The 17,999-nt window shown below is 42.4% G+C and overlaps 3 protein-coding genes across 4 annotated transcripts; all 3 read left to right on the forward strand.

The window, feature by feature from the left end:
• The first annotated feature begins 407 nt into the window (after positions 1-407).
• slain1a (SLAIN motif family, member 1a) lies at positions 408-11,816 on the forward strand. 2 transcript variants are annotated; one of them, XM_055032027.1, is made up of 9 exons: positions 408-966; positions 3,362-3,498; positions 5,618-5,734; positions 6,771-6,881; positions 7,045-7,194; positions 8,327-8,662; positions 9,268-9,456; positions 9,551-9,881; positions 10,819-11,816. In XM_055032027.1, exons 1-9 carry the CDS (start codon positions 521-523, stop codon positions 10,892-10,894), a joined length of 1,893 nt encoding a protein of 630 aa, XP_054888002.1. In that variant the 5' UTR covers positions 408-520; the 3' UTR covers positions 10,895-11,816. The 2 variants fall into 2 exon arrangements, with proteins under 2 accessions (XP_054888002.1, XP_054888003.1); XM_055032028.1 differs by lacking the exon at positions 9,268-9,456.
• Positions 11,817-12,295: 479 nt separating this feature from the next.
• Positions 12,296-13,230, forward strand: wu:fc50b12 (uncharacterized protein LOC103911624 homolog). Its single transcript, XM_055032029.1, has 3 exons — positions 12,296-12,391; positions 12,500-12,663; positions 12,865-13,230. Exons 1-3 carry the CDS (start codon positions 12,371-12,373, stop codon positions 13,097-13,099), a joined length of 420 nt encoding a protein of 139 aa, XP_054888004.1. The 5' UTR covers positions 12,296-12,370; the 3' UTR covers positions 13,100-13,230.
• A 909-nt stretch (positions 13,231-14,139) lies between these two features.
• On the forward strand, positions 14,140-17,697 carry kbtbd7 (kelch repeat and BTB (POZ) domain containing 7). Its single transcript, XM_055032434.1, has one exon. The coding sequence runs from the start codon at positions 14,439-14,441 to the stop codon at positions 16,320-16,322; it is 1,884 nt and encodes a 627-aa protein (XP_054888409.1). The 5' UTR covers positions 14,140-14,438; the 3' UTR covers positions 16,323-17,697.
• Positions 17,698-17,999: the final 302 nt, after the last annotated feature.

Genomic DNA, 17,999 nt, shown 5'->3' on the forward strand with positions numbered 1-17,999 from the left:
ATTTTCCGTGTAAATGTGTCCTCCTGCATTTCAGTCACGACTGTCCGAGCAAAAGAGTAAGTCAGAAAAATAACTTCACGATTCTGCTAGTGAAAACAAATTTAATATATCATAGTTGTAATATGGTGCACATACAGTTTGTCACTGTATGGGTTAAAATGCAAAGACTCCTGGGCTCCTTTAATATTTAACATTAAATTTTAGAGCAAAAAGTAAAAAGCTACAAAAAAAAACACCTTCCAGTAAACAAAGACATTGCGCATATCTGTGCTTTTAAATGTCTTCAGAGTGGCCATAATAAACACCTCCTCGGTGGTGGTGTGATGGGAATTTAACTCGAAGCTGCTGACCAATGAGGTGCAGGCTGTGCAGTCATCCCAGCAGCAGCAGCATCAGTATCAGTGTGAGTCTCTCTCTGAGTAGTGGCTTTAAGGGGGAATCTGGACACCCTCTCTGAATCGAAAGAGACCCTCTGACAGCAGGCCGTGCGTTCCGCTCCCCTCAATGTGCTTGTTAGCAAATGGAGGCAGAGGTGCTGAACCCCCCGAGGATGGCGGACGTCAACGGCAACAATAAAATCGCCAACGCGGAGCTGGAGGTGCTGAAGCTCCAGGAGCTGGTCCGAAAATTGGAGCGGCAGAACGAACAATTGCGGAGCCGGGCGAACGCCGTCAACAATTGCTCGGTCGGCCCTCGCCCCCACACCTCGCTGTCGTGTCTGCACGGGGCCGCGGCGTGTCCGAGCGACGGCTTCTCCTGCAAGTACGACGCGTCGAGTCCGACGCGGCCGTGTTTCTCGGCGCCGCGGGCGCCGGCGGAGGAGCCGTTCGCGTATTTTCAGCCGAGCTGCGCGTCCCCTGGCGCCGCCGCGGAGGACGGCGGCGGCGGCGGCGACACGACCGTGTTGGACGAGGTCGATGTTCTGGACCTGAACGCCGTGCTCCCCGTCGGAGAGCCCGACAGCTGGTAACCACTGTTGTAACGTCGGACAGCCTATTGTGGACGCATGTTTGTGCTTTGCATAAATTCATATGGAAAAACTCTGTCTCACTTGTGTTCACAGACGTTAATAGGGAAGACATGTTTATTTTTATTTATTTCCCCACCCCTCATATACAAGGTAATCCAGCATGATTTATTAAAAAAAAGAGAGAGAAAAAAGAACAAAAGGAAAGAAAATTACAGTAAAAATATTAAAAGAATAATAAGACAGTCTGAGCTGTTGGTGTAACATGCATGAAATATTCAAGAACAGAGCTCTGAGGAACCTCACATGTGATCTTTGTTTGCTCAAGATTAACAATTGTTGCATTGTAACTAAAACACAATAAGCTAGAGGTTTATTGTATTTATTTTTTTCGGTTAATATTTTCTTTTTGATTATTGTCTGGGCCAGCCCGTGGCACAAGTGAACAAAGCTTTTGTGTTGAGAAGTATATCAAAACTACATACTTGTGATTTTTTTTTTTTTTTTGGAAGAGCAAGCTGATCATGAAATCCATTTTAACGCTTTCTAAAGAGCGAAATTTTCATACTTTGATGCACAAGTGGGGACAGTCTCGCCATCCCTAGATTTTTAGGTGGACTCAAAGCTTGTGCCGCTATCAAAAATACCACAACAGCTTTGAACTCATCTTTGTGTTACATTCCCTAGAACCACTGGCAAAGAAAACTGAACTTTAACATTGGCCAGGAACAGTCTGATTACAGCATCTCTGGTTATTTCAGCAACTATTATTTTAAGCTACAATTAGTGTTTGTTTTGTAAACAAATAAGATATATTAATTGACAGATTTGGTCTCAAGCTGCTGTAAAGATTTGTAAATCCAAAACGAAACAAAAATTAATTTGCTGCTACCAAGATTGTAAACATTTCATACTAAAATCTTGTTATGTATGTGATGTGACTGATCACATTCTGATCAATGTGACTGATCAATGTGATCCTTCCCCACAAATTGACTAATACAAAAGTGCAAAGAATCAAGCTTGCAGATTTTCTAAGACATGATAGCAATGCCGTGGTGACTGGTGGGTGATTTGCGGAAAAATGCCCCACAATCGATTTCTTCCTCTTTGCGATTCCTTTGATTATGGTGTTTACTCTTCTCACGGATTACACTCAGAAACACTGGGAAAACAGTGTGCTTATTTTCACGAGGAGCTCCAGTGAAATAGACCTGAATCTTAGGATGCAGGGTGCAGCATATGTGCCGGGATGAATTTAGAAACAATGACCCCCTTCAGTCTATGATCAAACAGCTCGGCTTTGTGTGCGGTGTTCAGCCCCAGGCTGAGCTAGTGCGGAGCGCCAGAGCTGCTGACTTGGGTTGCTCTCAAACTGACATGCTGACTACTGAAGCAGCTTTACGCATCTGATGTGATGATGTGGAAAATGTAGCACACAGCTGATTGCAGCACTGATGGGGTACGGCGCTCATCTCCTGCCCTATCTTTTTTCCGTCTAGCATGACAAGCTGACCTTAAAATCACTCTCTGGCCTAGTTGTTGAATTTGAGGTCGCTTCTGTCTTATTTATGTTCTCTAACTTCGGAGAGTCCGGGAATAGATCCTTGCTAGAGTTATTTTAGCGCTCTGTGAAGAAGATGTAGCCGAGCTAACAGGGAACCAACTCTTATCATTTTAGATGTGTCTTTTTGTTTTCTTGAGATTGTTACATTGCTGTGATTTTTTCATATATTCATCTGTAGCAGTGTTGGTCAGAGGTTTGCATACCTTCATCGTTGAAGGGATTCCCATATTAATGTTGGACTTTCAATCATTTGCGCAACTGCTATTTTTGGGGATGGATTTATAACTCCGATTATTACGACGTCAAACCTCAAATACATACAACCCCGATATTATCTGGTCAAATGTCCCATTTTATACTCATTATTATAGTCTGTAACCATCGATTTCTGATGTAGCTCTGGCTGGATTTTTAACTAATCCTCATCTCAGAGTCAGTAGACCTCATTAAACTTGGTTGACTTAATGTTATATATGAAGTGTAAAGTAGGGTTCATCAATTTGCCCAGTGATAAGAGGCTTGCGACATTTCATCTCCTTAATATTAGTGATCGTTGCAAAAGCCATTTTTCATGTGTTTGGGTCACTGTCCAGTTGGTTCAAGCTGAATTTGTAGGACATCCTTTTTGATTGTTGCCTCAAACAGAACGAAACTCAGAACTCCCTCTGGCATTTGGTAAAAATACATAAAGCCCTCATTATGTTCAGTTGTGAACTACTGGTAGTGAGAGATTTCTCTGTCAAAGATTAAGTACCGCAGCGAGTGAGATCATTTAAAGGTTGTCTGTAAAGGCTGCAGAACATGACTGAAGTGCTTCTGTGTCTCAGGCTGTATGTGAATCCCAGAGCCAAGCCACCAAGTGAAAGCATGCTCAGCCCTCTCCAGTGGTGCAGGCGGGTCCTGGACCACCCTGGGCCGGAGGTGGAGCTGGCTAAGATGACGCTCTGTCACAGACTGGACCAAGGTACAGTGTGCTTATCCCTCAGATAAACAGAATTAATCTACAGTCACATTTTATAGTTGTACATGATAGGAGATTTGGACTTCTTATTGCGCAGATTACAGTGCAACTTGGGAAATGATAAGGAAACAGAAAGTCTCTGCCTCTTCCATTTTTAACAGCATGCAAGTCAAAAGTTTTGATAGTAACTTGTCCTTCACCCATTCCTTTTGCATATTAAAAATAAAAATGTGAAGCTTCTCCCAGTGGCAGTGCCTTGTGCCCCGGGTTTATGTGAAAGAGTCAGTCCTGGTAAGATATTTTACAAACCTGGCTTTGTTAATTACTGTGTAATGTTTATTCCTGAACTTGTTCCTTCAGTGTTTGAATTTATAAACCTGAGAGAAATACATTGTTGTTTGTTTGTATTGCTAGTAATTCTCACTAGTCCTGGTGAATTAGCAAAATTAGACTGTTTTCTTCTGCTTGCAACTAAAATGAACTCAAGTCGGGTGTGATGAAATTTCTAAGTAATCGGAGTTCTAACTTTAAACTCAAGACAAAAATATTATCCAGCAGGTTCTTTAGTACCAATAGCTAATTATGCATTCTATTTGAATGCCGAAGTTGCATTTTTCAAGTCTTAAAATGGAAAAAGTTAAAACTGAACATCTCCGCAAGTCAGAAATTTCATTTGGAAAGTTGGAAGTTCCAAATTAAATTTGTTTATCATCAGATTTTCTTACTAATGGTAGTTTTGCCTGGACACTGAGCACAACAGTTAGTAAATCCCACTATTTTTCCTACTTACAGCTATAGAGTGTCCTCATTTTCCACAGCCTGCAAATCTGTCATTTATGTGCTAATATAAGTCACATCAGCAATTTACAATAAACCAAATCTGACTTATGCCCATCTAGAAACAGATGGATAACCTCTTAGGGTCACAATCCACTTTAAAATATATTACCAATATCTGGGACAAGGGATTATTAAAAGCATTTATATGCTTATATGCATATAAATGCAATAACTGGTACATATGTGTGCCAATAAATAACATTTGCTGCTGGACGAGACTGTAATGCGTGGGGATGTTGTTACCATAGAAACACCGGTTACATTAAATGCACATTTGAAGCAGATTTCACAGTTTCGACAGCCTGCTTCAGAGAGTCTTTTGAAGTGAAAGCTCATACATGGGTACAAGATGGTCATGTACGTGGTTTTGTTTTCAAACTCTTTCCCTGTGATTAAATGTCCTCACACTGTGGGCTTGGGTCCACCCTGTGACCCGGTAATGAGCATCGGTGTGGACGTTTCAAGGACTTGTTCTTTCTCTCAAGTTGGCTCTCCTCCTCGGGGTCCTGAATACACCCTTGTGTCTTGAACAAACCAGCAGCAGTTTTGTAACTTGCCGTGAATGCCGGTTTTATTCTGTAATGGTTGCGCCTAATTGTGTAAGGAATGCAAAGCACTCCACTTCGTCAGGAGAGCACCTCTAAGACTGCTAATAAGTGAGGATGGGCCCGGCGCTTCCCACATTGGACAGGTCAGACAATAAAGAGCAATTTACTCAACATTTAAGATAATTCTTAAGATAAATATTACCGTCTGCAAAGGTGAAGAGTTTGTTTATGCCCTGCTAAATTTCAATCGACCTTAATTTGAGGTATTTAAGTTGGGCATTCAGCTAAGATATGAGGTCAGATTTGACGAAAATTAGCAATATTCAGAAACATGTAATGAATTGAAAAGCATTGCAGATTTGCGACTTAAAAGATTTGCAACAAAATAGATGTATGCTCAGATTCTGAAGCAGTCCATGAATATAATTTCATTTTTGGATGGTGATGTAGCCTAAATGCACAATCCCTGCTTAACCTAAGACCCTTCTCCAAAAAAAAATAAATAAATAAATCTGTGATTTAGTTTAGCTCAATAAGCTGCTATTGGAGGCTAAACCCTGTCTTACCGTCTTTGCTTTTTCTGATCCAATCATTTAAAATATCAATTTTGATCTGCAAGAGGCAGATTAACATGGGCCTGAGTGACTCAAACTGTGCTGTGTGCGAGAGCGCAACATCGGGGGAGAGCAGTCGGTCTAACATGTCCTTCACTGCTTGTAATCTTGTTTCTGTAGCGAAGCGGTGGCGAGGAGTGTCCTCTGTCCGTCCATACAGCTGCATAGAGGGACTGTCCACTCTCAGCTGTCCCGTCCTGCCTTACGCTAAACCTGCTGCACTAACTGAGACCCCAGGTAACACAAAGCTGCACACGTCACCGCTACTAACCACAGGACTCACTCCAGGATGATTCTATCAGAATTTTGGTTCCGTTAAACCGGACTGAAGCATCCGACTGAGGCAAAATGCTTTGCGAAAGCAACAAAGCCAATCAATTCTGATCATTATGTTTGGATATATATTGGATATTTTGGTGTGGTTTTAGTAGTGTTATATTTGCATTAAGTTGATCATTATATAAAGGCAGGTTTTCTGATGCTCCTGAGACTGCTGTGCGTATCTAAAAATAAAACATGAGAGCAAAATAGTACTTTCACGTTTTTGCAGAGTTGATGGGATACGGAGAAGAATGATCAATAGGTTGTTGTGTCTTGTGCGATTATTCATAGTTTTTACCACCACAAGCCTCAGTGTGTTCTATTGGGATTTTATTAAATCGATCAACACTTAGAAGGACGTGACTGAAATGTGGAAGGAAACTGATACATGGTTTTGAGACTTTTATACAAAGAAATACTTTGTGGAACTGCTTTTCAGCGCGGTAATACCTGGAGTCTGAATATCTCTGAACATCTGTGAACTTTCAAATCTTTCCACAGATTACAGATGTGGACTTTGACTGGGTCGTTCCAAACCAATGAAAGTGCTTTGATCTTATCTTGGTCTAACACACTACAGTCCATTGGGTGTAAATAGTTTTGCTCTTTCACTTTGATTATTTAAAGTCCGCTAGACTCTGTGCGTAATCATCAGACGTAACCTTCTTCAACTTCAAATTTATATTTTAATCCAAATTAATCCGAAAGTTGTGCCAAAAGCAGTTGTTGCTTCCGTTATTGACATAACCCAGATTCTCCAATAACCTGCTTCGTGCTGCTTGGAATCAGATTACGTCGAATTCCAGAGAAGAGATTATATAGTCAGACCCTGAAGATGTTTGGAGATGACCAGTCTCTTGTTCAACTGGAGAAAAACTAAATCCAGCATAACTTAAGGTAGAAATATCAGCAAAGTAAGGCTTAAATATCGTCCGTTTCGTTTCCTTTGAAGCCTCAGTGCCATCGTCAGTCCAGCCCGTTGTCCAACCGGCTCCCCCTCCCAGGGCCAGCTGCAGCCTCAACGACAGAGCGCCCACCTTCCTGTCGAACTCGGCTCTCCACAGTAAGACCTCACTGCCAGCATGTCTGTTAGTCACTCATCTCCTTTAGTGGGAGTGAATCAATTAGGAAGTATTATCTGTCCACGGAGCGTCTTTAGTGGGTGTCATAAAAAAAATAAATAAAAAAAAACCTTTTGAGAATGAGTGTCGCCTTCATCGTTTTAGATGTCGGTCGCCGCCACGCAGCCATCACACCCCAGTCTTCACTGGACAGTGACATAGGTGTGTCAGAGCTGGAGGAGGACTCCATCTCCATGGGCTACAAACTGCAGGACATGACAGACGTGGAGGTCATGGCACGACTCCAAGAGGAGAGTGAGTAAACTGAAAATATTTATATGTATATTTTAAAAATTACTTACTCTTTATGTAGCTACGGTAACTCACAGAGATTTAAAAGATCTTTTTAAAGAAATTCCTGAGCAGTGCAGGTTAAGACAGGATGAGTTACAGCAGTCTAAATATTTTCATACATGCAGCTATAAATACAGATCCATGATGAGTGTTTTCATCAACATCAGGAATACATCTATATCTTCCTGAAAGCACAAACTCTTGCTAGTGGAGTTGAATTCAATTGGCAAACCCTAAGAAGTGGCGACTATTTGCAGATTGAGACAATTTTAAATTTCTCTGAGTTTCCAGCAAGCACAAACTGACAAATAGTTTTATTGTATACGTTGTAGAATGAAAATCCGCAGCTTTTACTTTAGTTTTTGACCCATAACTCTCCTGTGTATCGGTAATAGCCATCATGAGCAGAACTGACCCAAAGACCAGACCCTGAGGGACAACAAGCAGGACCTTATCTAAAAAATAAATAAAAAAAAACCTTCAGGGCCAACATGTGGATGTTATATGTGTGTGAATAATTATCTTGTTGTGAAAGAGTACATAAATAAATACTTCCCATCATGTGAGAAATTGGTAGAAAAACTATGAACATTAAGCTTTCAAATTTGTGAAAAAAACATTAAAAATTGCAGGAATTAATTGGTGGTTCAAAAACTAACCACCAAATGTTGACACAACATACAGTAAGTTGTAATGTGAGTCAGCCAAATTGTAGCATTTTCTTTTAACCCATTTGACCAAAGCATTCAATAATTTTGTTGAAATGAAAGATGGATTTCTGAGTACCTCGTGGACGGTGCCGTATCTCTGCTCATGCTTCCTTGTTCTGTCTATGGCTCACAATGAAAATGCTGATGTGTTGTTGTATGGGGGGGACGGAGAGAGGTATGTGACCTCTGAAACGTTGACTTTGAGTAGCCAGCTCATAAATTATGCAGACCATTTCAGAAATATGCCCTATATCAGTCTGGCTTACTTATACAGCAGCTGAATAATAGATGAGTGGTGCCTCTATTCGGAATATATCGTATACACTATACAGTTCAGACTCGTGTTTTCATCAGGATAAAAGTATCGATCCCCTCTCCTCCAGGCCTTCGCCAGGACTACGCCTCTACCTCTACCTCAGCCACGGCCGGCCGTCGCAGCTCCAGTTTCTCCTTGCACTCCCTCAGGCGCTGTGAGTTGGACCTGGAGGAGGAGGACGAGGAGGACGAAGGCTACGACCAGCTGCCGCCTCCCCAGCCTCGACTCTTTCGCACGGGCTCTATGCAGCGGGGCAGCCTGCCCCACTCTCACACCTTCTCCAGCTTCAGAGACTGCAGGCGCACCTCGGCCGCCCCCCAGTTTTCACTCAGCGGACTCTCTCAGCTGTCCGGACCCTCCAGCCTGATCGCAGACACACACGCGGCCTACAGGAGCGGAACAGGTGAGTGTTTTCTGTTTGCAAATTCAAATTTGGACGTTTGCATGCAACCCCTTTTTTTTTTTTTGCTAAAGGTCTTGAATGCAGTAGTTCAATGCAGCAAGATCTGAGCACAACTTTTATTACTTATTCGTTTAAGTAATCTGCAGTTTAAAATGATGGGATGATATGCTGATATAAACAAAAGTTCTGAATGAAAAAGAGGAGTTGGTAGAAAAACATCTACCTAATGCCCTCACCCTTCTCTGAAAGGTCAATTCATTAAACCACAAAAGCGAAGCATCAATCGACTATAGAGATACACCTTTAAGCACAATTTATATAAAAAAGTAATAACAAACAAAATAATTTATCTTTCCTACTGAGTGAATATGCCACATTTTACCTTGATTAGGGTATTGTATAATATTAAAATCTACTCTCTTTGGTTTCTCTTGCCAGATGACTCCACAGATTTGTTCCATAAACAGAAATACAATGTTCCATTTGTTGAGTTATAGTTTTGTTGTTGTTTATTTTTATCTCAGATCCTCTCAAATTATAAGTGCTATTTCCTTTAGTAAATCTTTTTTGCACACGTGCTAACGTGCGCTAACGTTTTTGAATAGACAAGCTACGGAGAAGCATGCCCAACCTGATCCGAGCTCCCAGCATGCCCAGTGTTCCCAGTATTCCGTGCCTGGCCTCCCCTGTCAACCCACCCTCCAATGGCCCCTCCTCTTTACCACCAATGCCCTCCCTCCGGAGCAGCCAGAGTTTTGACTCGTCCAGCGGGCTCCTCCGGCTCCAGTCCTCCAGTAAGACCCTTGTGTCTACCGATAAATCAGCCACACGGAGCTCGGTTCTTCTATAATTCAAGCCTGTCTTGTGGGTTTCCCACTGTGTTTTCAGTCCCTTCCCCAGGTCAGCTCACCCAGCGAGTCCAGAGCGTCGGAAACTTCTCCAGCACTCCACGACAGCAGCTGAAAGCCACAGCCTACGTCAGTCCCACGGTGCAGCAGGGTCCCACCTCCACTTTCCTGTCCACCTCCGCCAGTTTGAGCTGCATCCCGAGCAGCACAGCACTTCCTCAGCCCCTGAAAGCCAGTGGTTTGCTGCCGCATGCTCTGAAGACCGGCATCAGCCAGTCGCCCGCCCCGCGCAGCTCGCTTCCTCGTCCGGCTTCCTTAGTGGGGGCGAGTGGACTTCCACGTGCGAGTAAAATCATGCAGCCCACGCGCAGGTATGATCCAAACCGTACAATCAGGTACAACAAAGGTTTTTTTTTCCATTAATCTTTTTGTGTTGTTGTTTGGTCGGTAATTTTTTTTGTTTTATTTTTCATTTTCAAATGCAAACGTACTCGGGAAGTGTTGTGTGTTTCTTTTATTTTATTTCTTTTAATGTGAAACTTGAAAACAACAATAAAAATGGGCGACCTAATCATTAAACTAAATTTATTTGGTAGGTACTCATAAATTTTGATCAGTTATTTTTTTTCAAAGGACCGTATCAAGTTAATTATGGTGAAGCAAATTTCCCAATTTAGTTTTTCTTTTCATTGTGAAGGTTACTGACCTCTGTTCTGCCAGTGTTATGGTTTGGTGTGATCCTACAATACCAGTAGCACTTCAGAATGCTTTGTTCTGTAAGACATAAAAGCATAAAGCGTTATGTGATTGATGTGCACAGGCTTCAGATCTATATCACTGAACTTTACTGCTTAAATATGCTGCAATTAAACACAAGTCAAACTTTAAACCCAACAAATCCAGTCAGTGACCCAGAAAGCAAAGCACAGAGAGGAGAAGAGGGAAACAAGGCGAAACTACTTGTGCTCAAAGGTTATGTGAATAACAATTCCAATAGCTACAGATCAGAAGTGATAACTGAGCATCAGCGTAGTTGCAGTAATTATCTCATACCTGTAGGGGGCGACGCTGGCTCAGGTCTATATATGAACTGCGAGCCCATCCTTCTACATATCTTGTTCTGCGTCCAAGAACCTTCATTCACTGTTTTAAATGATGCCTGATAACACTAGCAGGGTGTCACCACGTGTTTCCTCTGTGTTCTACAAGTTTCCTAATCTTATTATCATTTAATTGTATTTGATCGGGTTAACCTTTCTTTTATTTATTTATCAGATGCTCAGTAGACTTGCTTCCTTCTTTCCACAGTTTGCTCGCTCCTCCAAAGAGCCTGGCTGCCCTGAGCGCCCTGAGGGACGGCAGCTGGAAAGACGGCTGCTACTGAGCCCAAAAGGACCGAACTGAGGTGAAGTCTGAGGGCTGCACAGGGCTACTCTGCATGGGAGCAAAGTACTGTTTTAAAATGATGCTGCCAAGAGCTCCCAGAGAAAGGGACTGTTAATGTGAACACAAAGACTGAGAAAAGTGTGGATCCAGCAGGCTGGATCTAAACTTCCTGCTTAAACACTGATGACACAATGATAACAACAGGCAATACTCTGATAATGAGACTCTAAATGTGAAAGAAGAAATCCTCTTTTATGTTTATTTTTGTTCTTTTTCGAGTTTTTCTTGTTGACGATTATTACTTTAATTCGTTAGAGTGGAAATTTCTCTCCAGCCTAACGTTTCCGTACATGCTTTGAGTGCTTTGAATGGTTTTCTGTGGTTGATTTCGCGAGTAATGTTATTTTACTTTTCATTCCGTGGCAAGACATAGAAGAAGACGCTCAAACTGGAATGAAGTTACTTCCTGTTAAGCAGTGTTGTGTTTCTTGACAGTTCTGTTTTATGGCTGGACCTTGCAGCACTTTAGATGGGTATTATGATTCACCTGTAAAAGTAAATCATCTCCTTCTTTTTTTTTTCTGTTTTCTTTTTTTTTAATCAAATATGATATTCATTTGTGTCGGAGTGCACATTTCATATTGAGGCTACTTTCTTTCATTTTCTGTAATTACATGACATCTTTACAGTTATTTCATAAATTTAATTGTTGCAGTAATATTGCACATGCTTTTTATGGATCACAAACAAAAAAAAGAGGGGCTTAATTTTTAAAACGAATAAATCATTTCAAAGCACGTTTGTCCGCTCTTTCGCTCACCCGATGTGGTAAAACGGAACAAAACGGATTCAGAATCTGTTAAAGATCAAGTTGAGCGGCACATTTCTGTTTTGTTTCCATGTGTAAAGTCTGCCTTGTTCCAGTTCTGTAAGTTTATCATTAAGTCTTTCGCTATGTTCATTCCTGGTTCATCTCTCCATTTTGGTCCTATTCACAATCACAAACTACAAAACATGACAATAATCTTTCGATTCTATTTTTCTGCCCTTTTTTCAATCAAAATTACACAGGATGCATAAAACATCGTGTGTTGAAATCAGATTCTGAGCAAATCGTTGATTCAAAACAAATATTTGTTTTGGTAGAAAAATGATTTTTTTTGGGGGTGGATTTTAAATAACTTTACCTTAAACCCAATGATTTATATGTTTGTTTTTTTAGCTAAAGTTTCATGATAAATGTAGAAAAGGAATATTGAACTTTTCACATTGTCTGTAGAAGTCAGGCAGAGCATTGAACCGGACAGATGTTTGCTGCAGCAAAGACCCTGGAAGAGCTGAGCTGACTAATCTTTAACATGCCTGTGTTTTGAAGGGTAGTCTCCAAAGTAACGTTCAGGGTTGTACAGTTAAGAAGCCATAAGTATATTCTCCTGCTGTTGGGAAACTTGCAGGAAGCTCGGTATTTCTAAAAATGCCTAACAAAGCTCAAGAGGTAAGTTCTAAACTTTTTTTTTTGATACACAAGCTTGACATACACTACATCTAAGATTGCTAGAGCATTTATCATGCCATTTTTTAAAAAAAAATAATAAAAAATTAGGATGCTGTGACCAACCTGAGGACGCTGCAGGAGATTTCCCAACAACTGGGTTTTGAATGGGCAGTTCTGGCATCTGAACTTGGTTTCAGCAGGGCTGAAATACACCAGTTCCACACCAAATCACCAGAGAAGAGCGAACAGGCCAGGCTCATGCTGGAAAGATGGTACTATTTATGTGTGTGGGGGTGGGTCTGCGCATTCAAGTTTCAGAACTTCATTTCTTTGAAAGAAGAAAAAAAATTTTTTTTTAATGTCACAGTAGTTTTGCACCAAATTTACTTTGTATCACTGTATCACCTATGGGATACAAACATTAGAAAATGTTGCACCTCTCTCCTTTTTTCTGATATTGGATTGATTACCAGGTATGAGCGGTCATGGGACAAGCCAAATAAGACCAAAATACTCCAAGACGCACTGGAGCGAGCAGGTCGGCGTGACCTCGCAGAATGGCTGCGCTGTCTCCACTGGGGTCATCAGAAGTTGAGTAAAAAGGTGGAACTGCCCTCAGCATTCCCTTTCATCATCACCATCCATAAGACCATCCGCAACCAAGACGCCCTGCGCAGAATCAACGACCTCAGCCGGAGATTCACCTGAAAAGACGTGGCTTTTGCATACAAAGGCCATGTATGCAGATCTGGTCATATTTATTACTGATCTTACATTACATGCATAAATTATAAACCTAGACCAAACACTGACCAAACAACAGAAGCATCTTATATGGAGTCTTGTAACTAAATAAATACTTTGCAATAAAACTACAAAGCAGTTATTAGGGCTCAGAGTGAGTTATTTTAATTCAAAGTTTATTAGTCTTTAGGACTTCCTGCAACTTGTAGGTCGGTGTGTTGGGTAAAGGGGCCAGTTACATAAAATTATTATTATTATTATTAATCAAAGCAAAAATTATGATTGGTTTATCTTGTAACTAAAACCCAATTGCAAGTAAATTTTCCCAGAAATCAAATAATATGGGTTTAAAATGTATTTTTACCTTTTAACCATAGTAAAGACGAAAGTAAACATAGTGTGCAGTTATTCACACTATGTTTACCTAATGTTTCGCTTCATTGGGCTGTCCAGGAGTCATTTTATTAGGATTCGTTCATTGATCTTTTGTGTCTAATTACAAAATTATTGCTTTCATCAGATGTAGAAGACGATGTAATATTTATCCTATTCCATTTATTATTAGGTGTTGTTAAATGACACTAGTCTGTTTAGCCATCTCGATCCTTAAATTATTTATGCTTTTCACAGGGAAAGAGTCTTTCGCTAATCAAATAATTTAAATACTTAATTCGCTTGAATCTCGGTCAACCTAACACGAACTGACACAGTTTCGCAAACCAATCAGAAGGCTGCGCCATAATCTAGCAAGGTTGTGAGAGCCTACAAGTTCAGCATGCAGCAAGGCTTCAAAATAAGAGATTTAAGTTTCTACTTTGGAGTTAGAAAGGTTTTGATTTTAAACAAACAAAGTAGCTGATGTTGTAAAATAAAATTATACAGCATTATAAGGAACTCAAGATATGAAAATAAAGCGGACGAAAAAGCAGTATTTGTGATGATTCACAGAGAGCGTGCATTATTCTGAAACTCCATCTCCGGAAGTAAGAAGCAGCCCACTCCAAACAGACGCCTATTTAACCGTATTGTAGCTGCCTGCTTGCTGCTATCAAAACAAGAAGAAAGAGCTTTGACAGCAACAAGAAGTGACGCTCTGTTTGTGGTTAGTAGATTACATTTCGTTCAGGAGCGAGACTGAGCCCATTTGGACACCGAGAAATGTTAGTTTTTGGACGCTCAGGCGGACGTTCGGCTGCAGCGTATTTAACCAGGTTTGATTTTCGTCGACGAGTAGGCAGAAGCGCATCATGTTTGCCGCCTGACAACTTGTGACTCTGGGCTTTAAAAGGGAGGGTTTGCAGTGATGGCCTCGTCGCTGGGTTGCTTCAACGGTCCGGAGGTGCTGGAGGACGTGGACCACGCTCGGGGCTTGATGCACGAGCTGAAACTGATGTACGACTCTCGGTTGCTCGGCGACGTTACCATCCGGGTTGAGCGTGACGATGAGGAGGAAGAGGAGGAATCGCTGGATTACCGCGAGGGAGGAAGAGTTGACGCGGGTCGAGCGTTTCTGTGCAGCCGCAACGTCCTGGCCGCTGCCAGCCCGTACTTCAAGAGCATGTTCACGGGCGGGCTGAACGAGAGCGCCCAGGAGAGGGTGCTCATCCGCGGCGTGGACTCTGAATCCATGTCGGTCATCATCGATTACTGCTACACGGGCAGGGTGACCATCACGGAGGGCAACGTGCAGCGGCTGTACGCGGCGGCCAACATGCTGCAGCTGGAGTACATCCGGAAAGCCTGCTCCGGCTTCATGACCAGGAGGCTGGATCACTCCAACTGCGTGGGGATGCTGAAGTTTGCGGACACCTACGACAATCCGGAGTTGAAGGAGAACGCCCAGGCCTTCATTGCCAGGAACTTCAACCAGGTGTTTAACGGAGGGGATCTGTGCGAGCTGAGTTCGGATCAGTTTAAGGAACTGTTGTCTCTCGACACTTTGGATGTGGACTGTGAGAAGACGGTGTGCTCTGCGGCTGTCCAGTGGCTGGAGGTGAACGCGCCTGTGGGTAAAGAGGACGCCCTGCAGGTGCTGAAGTGTGTGCGCTGGAGCCTGTTCAGCGAAAAGGACAAGTGTTACCTGGAGAGCTTGGCGGTGAGGCCTTTGATCGAGGCATACCTGGCATCCTTCTTCAGCAGGTCTGCAGAGGACGGCTGCGCCATGTCTGTGCCTCTGGACGCACCAAAACACAGAATAGGCGTGAACGCGAAGGAGATGATCCTCTTCTTTGGCCTGCCCAACGACAACATCATGTGCTGCGACCCCTACTCCGAGGACCTGTATTTTATGGCTCCGCCTTTGGAAGATCTCAGCAGTCAAGATTACAAACGCTCCACCATGGAGTCGCTTATCGTTTGCGGCACGCCGGACAACAACTTGTACTTGGCTTCCCACCTTTCCAAACACTTCTGGCTGTACAATCCCGTCCTCAACAGCTGGCAGGAGTTGGCGGAAAGGATGCTGGGCAGAATCCACTCAGGGATGGGCTACCTGAACGGCCACGTGTACCTTCTGGGAGGAAGAAATCCAGTCACAGACGTCAGATTAAAGGAGGTGGAGTGCTACAGCATCCAGAGGAACCAGTGGACGTTGGTGGCCCCGCTGCCTCACTCTTTGGGGAAAATGCAAGTGGTGGCTCTGCATGATCACCTGTACGTGGTGAACAAAAGGAGAATGCTCTGCTACGACCCCAAGAGAAACCGCTGGCGCCACTGTGGCTCGCTCCGAAGGGACAAGCTTCACAAGGCCTGCGTCTTCCAGGAGCAGATCGTCTGCGTGTGCGACATCCCCGTGATCAAAGCCTACAGCCCCGCAAGAGGGGAGTGGAAGAGGCTGGGGGACATCCCCATCGACAGCCGAGCGCTTAACTACCAGGTGATCCAGCACAGCGGCAAGCTGCTGCTCCTCACGCAGACGCTGCTTCAGCACAACAAGAACAGGGTCCTCATCCACGAGTACGACCCCGCTCGGGACGTGTGGAAGAACATCATGGCCGTGTACGTGTCCACCCTGGGGCCCGTGTGCGTGTCGACGCGCGTGTACCCGGCGTGCCTCGGGTCCGCTCACAGCTTCTCCACGGAGGAGGACGACGACAGCGGCTCCAGCGCCGACTGGGACCTGGACGGCTTAACGGACGCCGACTCCGATTCCGGCAGCTCCAGTTCGTTCTCTGATGAGAACTGGTAGGGAATCGATGTTCCCTTGTCAAAAGAACTGTTTATTTATAATGGCTATTTATTTTTACGGGGGATTTTTGTTTGCCACTGGTGACGTTTCAGTATTAAAGCAGCCATTTAACTTGAAGATATAAGTTAAGGACTGGGAGAGGTTACTTTTCTTTCTATTTCACCCAATAACAATATTTGCATCATTTTGAGATGAAGTAAATACAACAAACATCTCTGTGTAATGACAGACCAACACACAAGGGCATAAATTGGAAGGGAGAAAAAAAAGCATTGTTACAGGTTTCTGCAAGTATTCTTAAAATACACATTTATATCCTTTCACTGCCAGCACAGGGATAGACACCTTTTTCTTGCCATTATCTCAACACTATTTTTACCATATATGTGTTCTTCCTACTTCCACAGGTACACTTTTTTTTTTGTCCGTTAAGCTGTTAATTTTTTATACTTTTTTATACAATTGCCTCAGTGGGAATGCCAGATGGCTACATACACGTGAATAACTTGGGATGAAGAGTGAACTTTAGACATTTGAATTAGGGGTTTCGTCCCATTCTTGGTGCTTAAACATCTCTCATGTATTCATGTCCCTGTTTGCAAAACTCTAGACTTCATTTGGCTCTGCCAAAGCAGTGGGAACTCTGGAACAATTTTTTTTATTTTATTTTCCTATTTATTATTTTTAATCATATGGACAACTATAGAGGGTAGTATTTAATTATTTGTACTCTGAGTTTTGTTTCATAATGACATGTTTTAGATCAAGTTTGTGTTTAACTTGAACATACGCTCACACGCCAACTTCAGATCGGTGTAAAATCAGAATTTTGAGGTCTGGCAGCTTAAGTGCCTCTCGTTTATGACTCCAAACTAAACTGGACGATAAACAGGGCTTTCTCTATGCAGATGATGTGATTCTGCACTCAGTAAGTGGTGAATTTTGTGATTTTTTTTTTTAGGTTGAAACCACAAAGTCAGTGTTTGCTGCAGTCTCAGGTTTGGGCTCGAAAGCCTTCTTGCCATGTTCAACTTTCTTTTTGTTGTGATTACGAGTGGCTCATTTTAACATGTGTATTCAGATCTATGTGTTTTTCGTGTAGAAAGACCATTTCATTTCTGCTTTCCAAAATGAAATAAAATGTACTCTGCTTCAACGAACTGCTTCTGCTTAAACAATCATGATGTGGAGATGAATCGGTATTTCTGTCAGCATACAACATTAGTAACAGTGGGTTTTGTTTTACCCAAAGGGGCGATGAGTGTTTAGCTTGACTTTACATTTACGTTTTACAGATTAGGTGATTTTATTGCATACGTCAAAAATAAACTTGTCCATTATATCTAAAAAAAAAAAATGTAATTTTGGTGTCTTTTGTATTAAACCACCTATGTTGAAAGCAGACTTCTGACAGTCTGAAAGTACATGAAATTACAGTACAGAGAAACATGTGCAATGAAGTATAACTATTTTAGCGATGAATTTAAACAAAAGATGGATCTTGTGACATGTGTTGATCAGTTAGTAATAAAATAGGAAAATCAATGTTGACCCATCCATCCATCCATTTTCTGTTCACCCTTGTCCCTAGTGGGATTCAGCTGCGTTCCAGGCGAGACAACCATGCACACATACGCACACACACACACACACACACACTCACACATAGGGAGAATT

Source organism: Poeciliopsis prolifica, unplaced genomic scaffold (assembly GCF_027474105.1).
Source record: "Poeciliopsis prolifica strain line A6 unplaced genomic scaffold, Auburn_PproV2 SCAFFOLD007, whole genome shotgun sequence".
Lineage (NCBI taxonomy): Eukaryota > Metazoa > Chordata > Actinopteri > Cyprinodontiformes > Poeciliidae > Poeciliopsis > Poeciliopsis prolifica.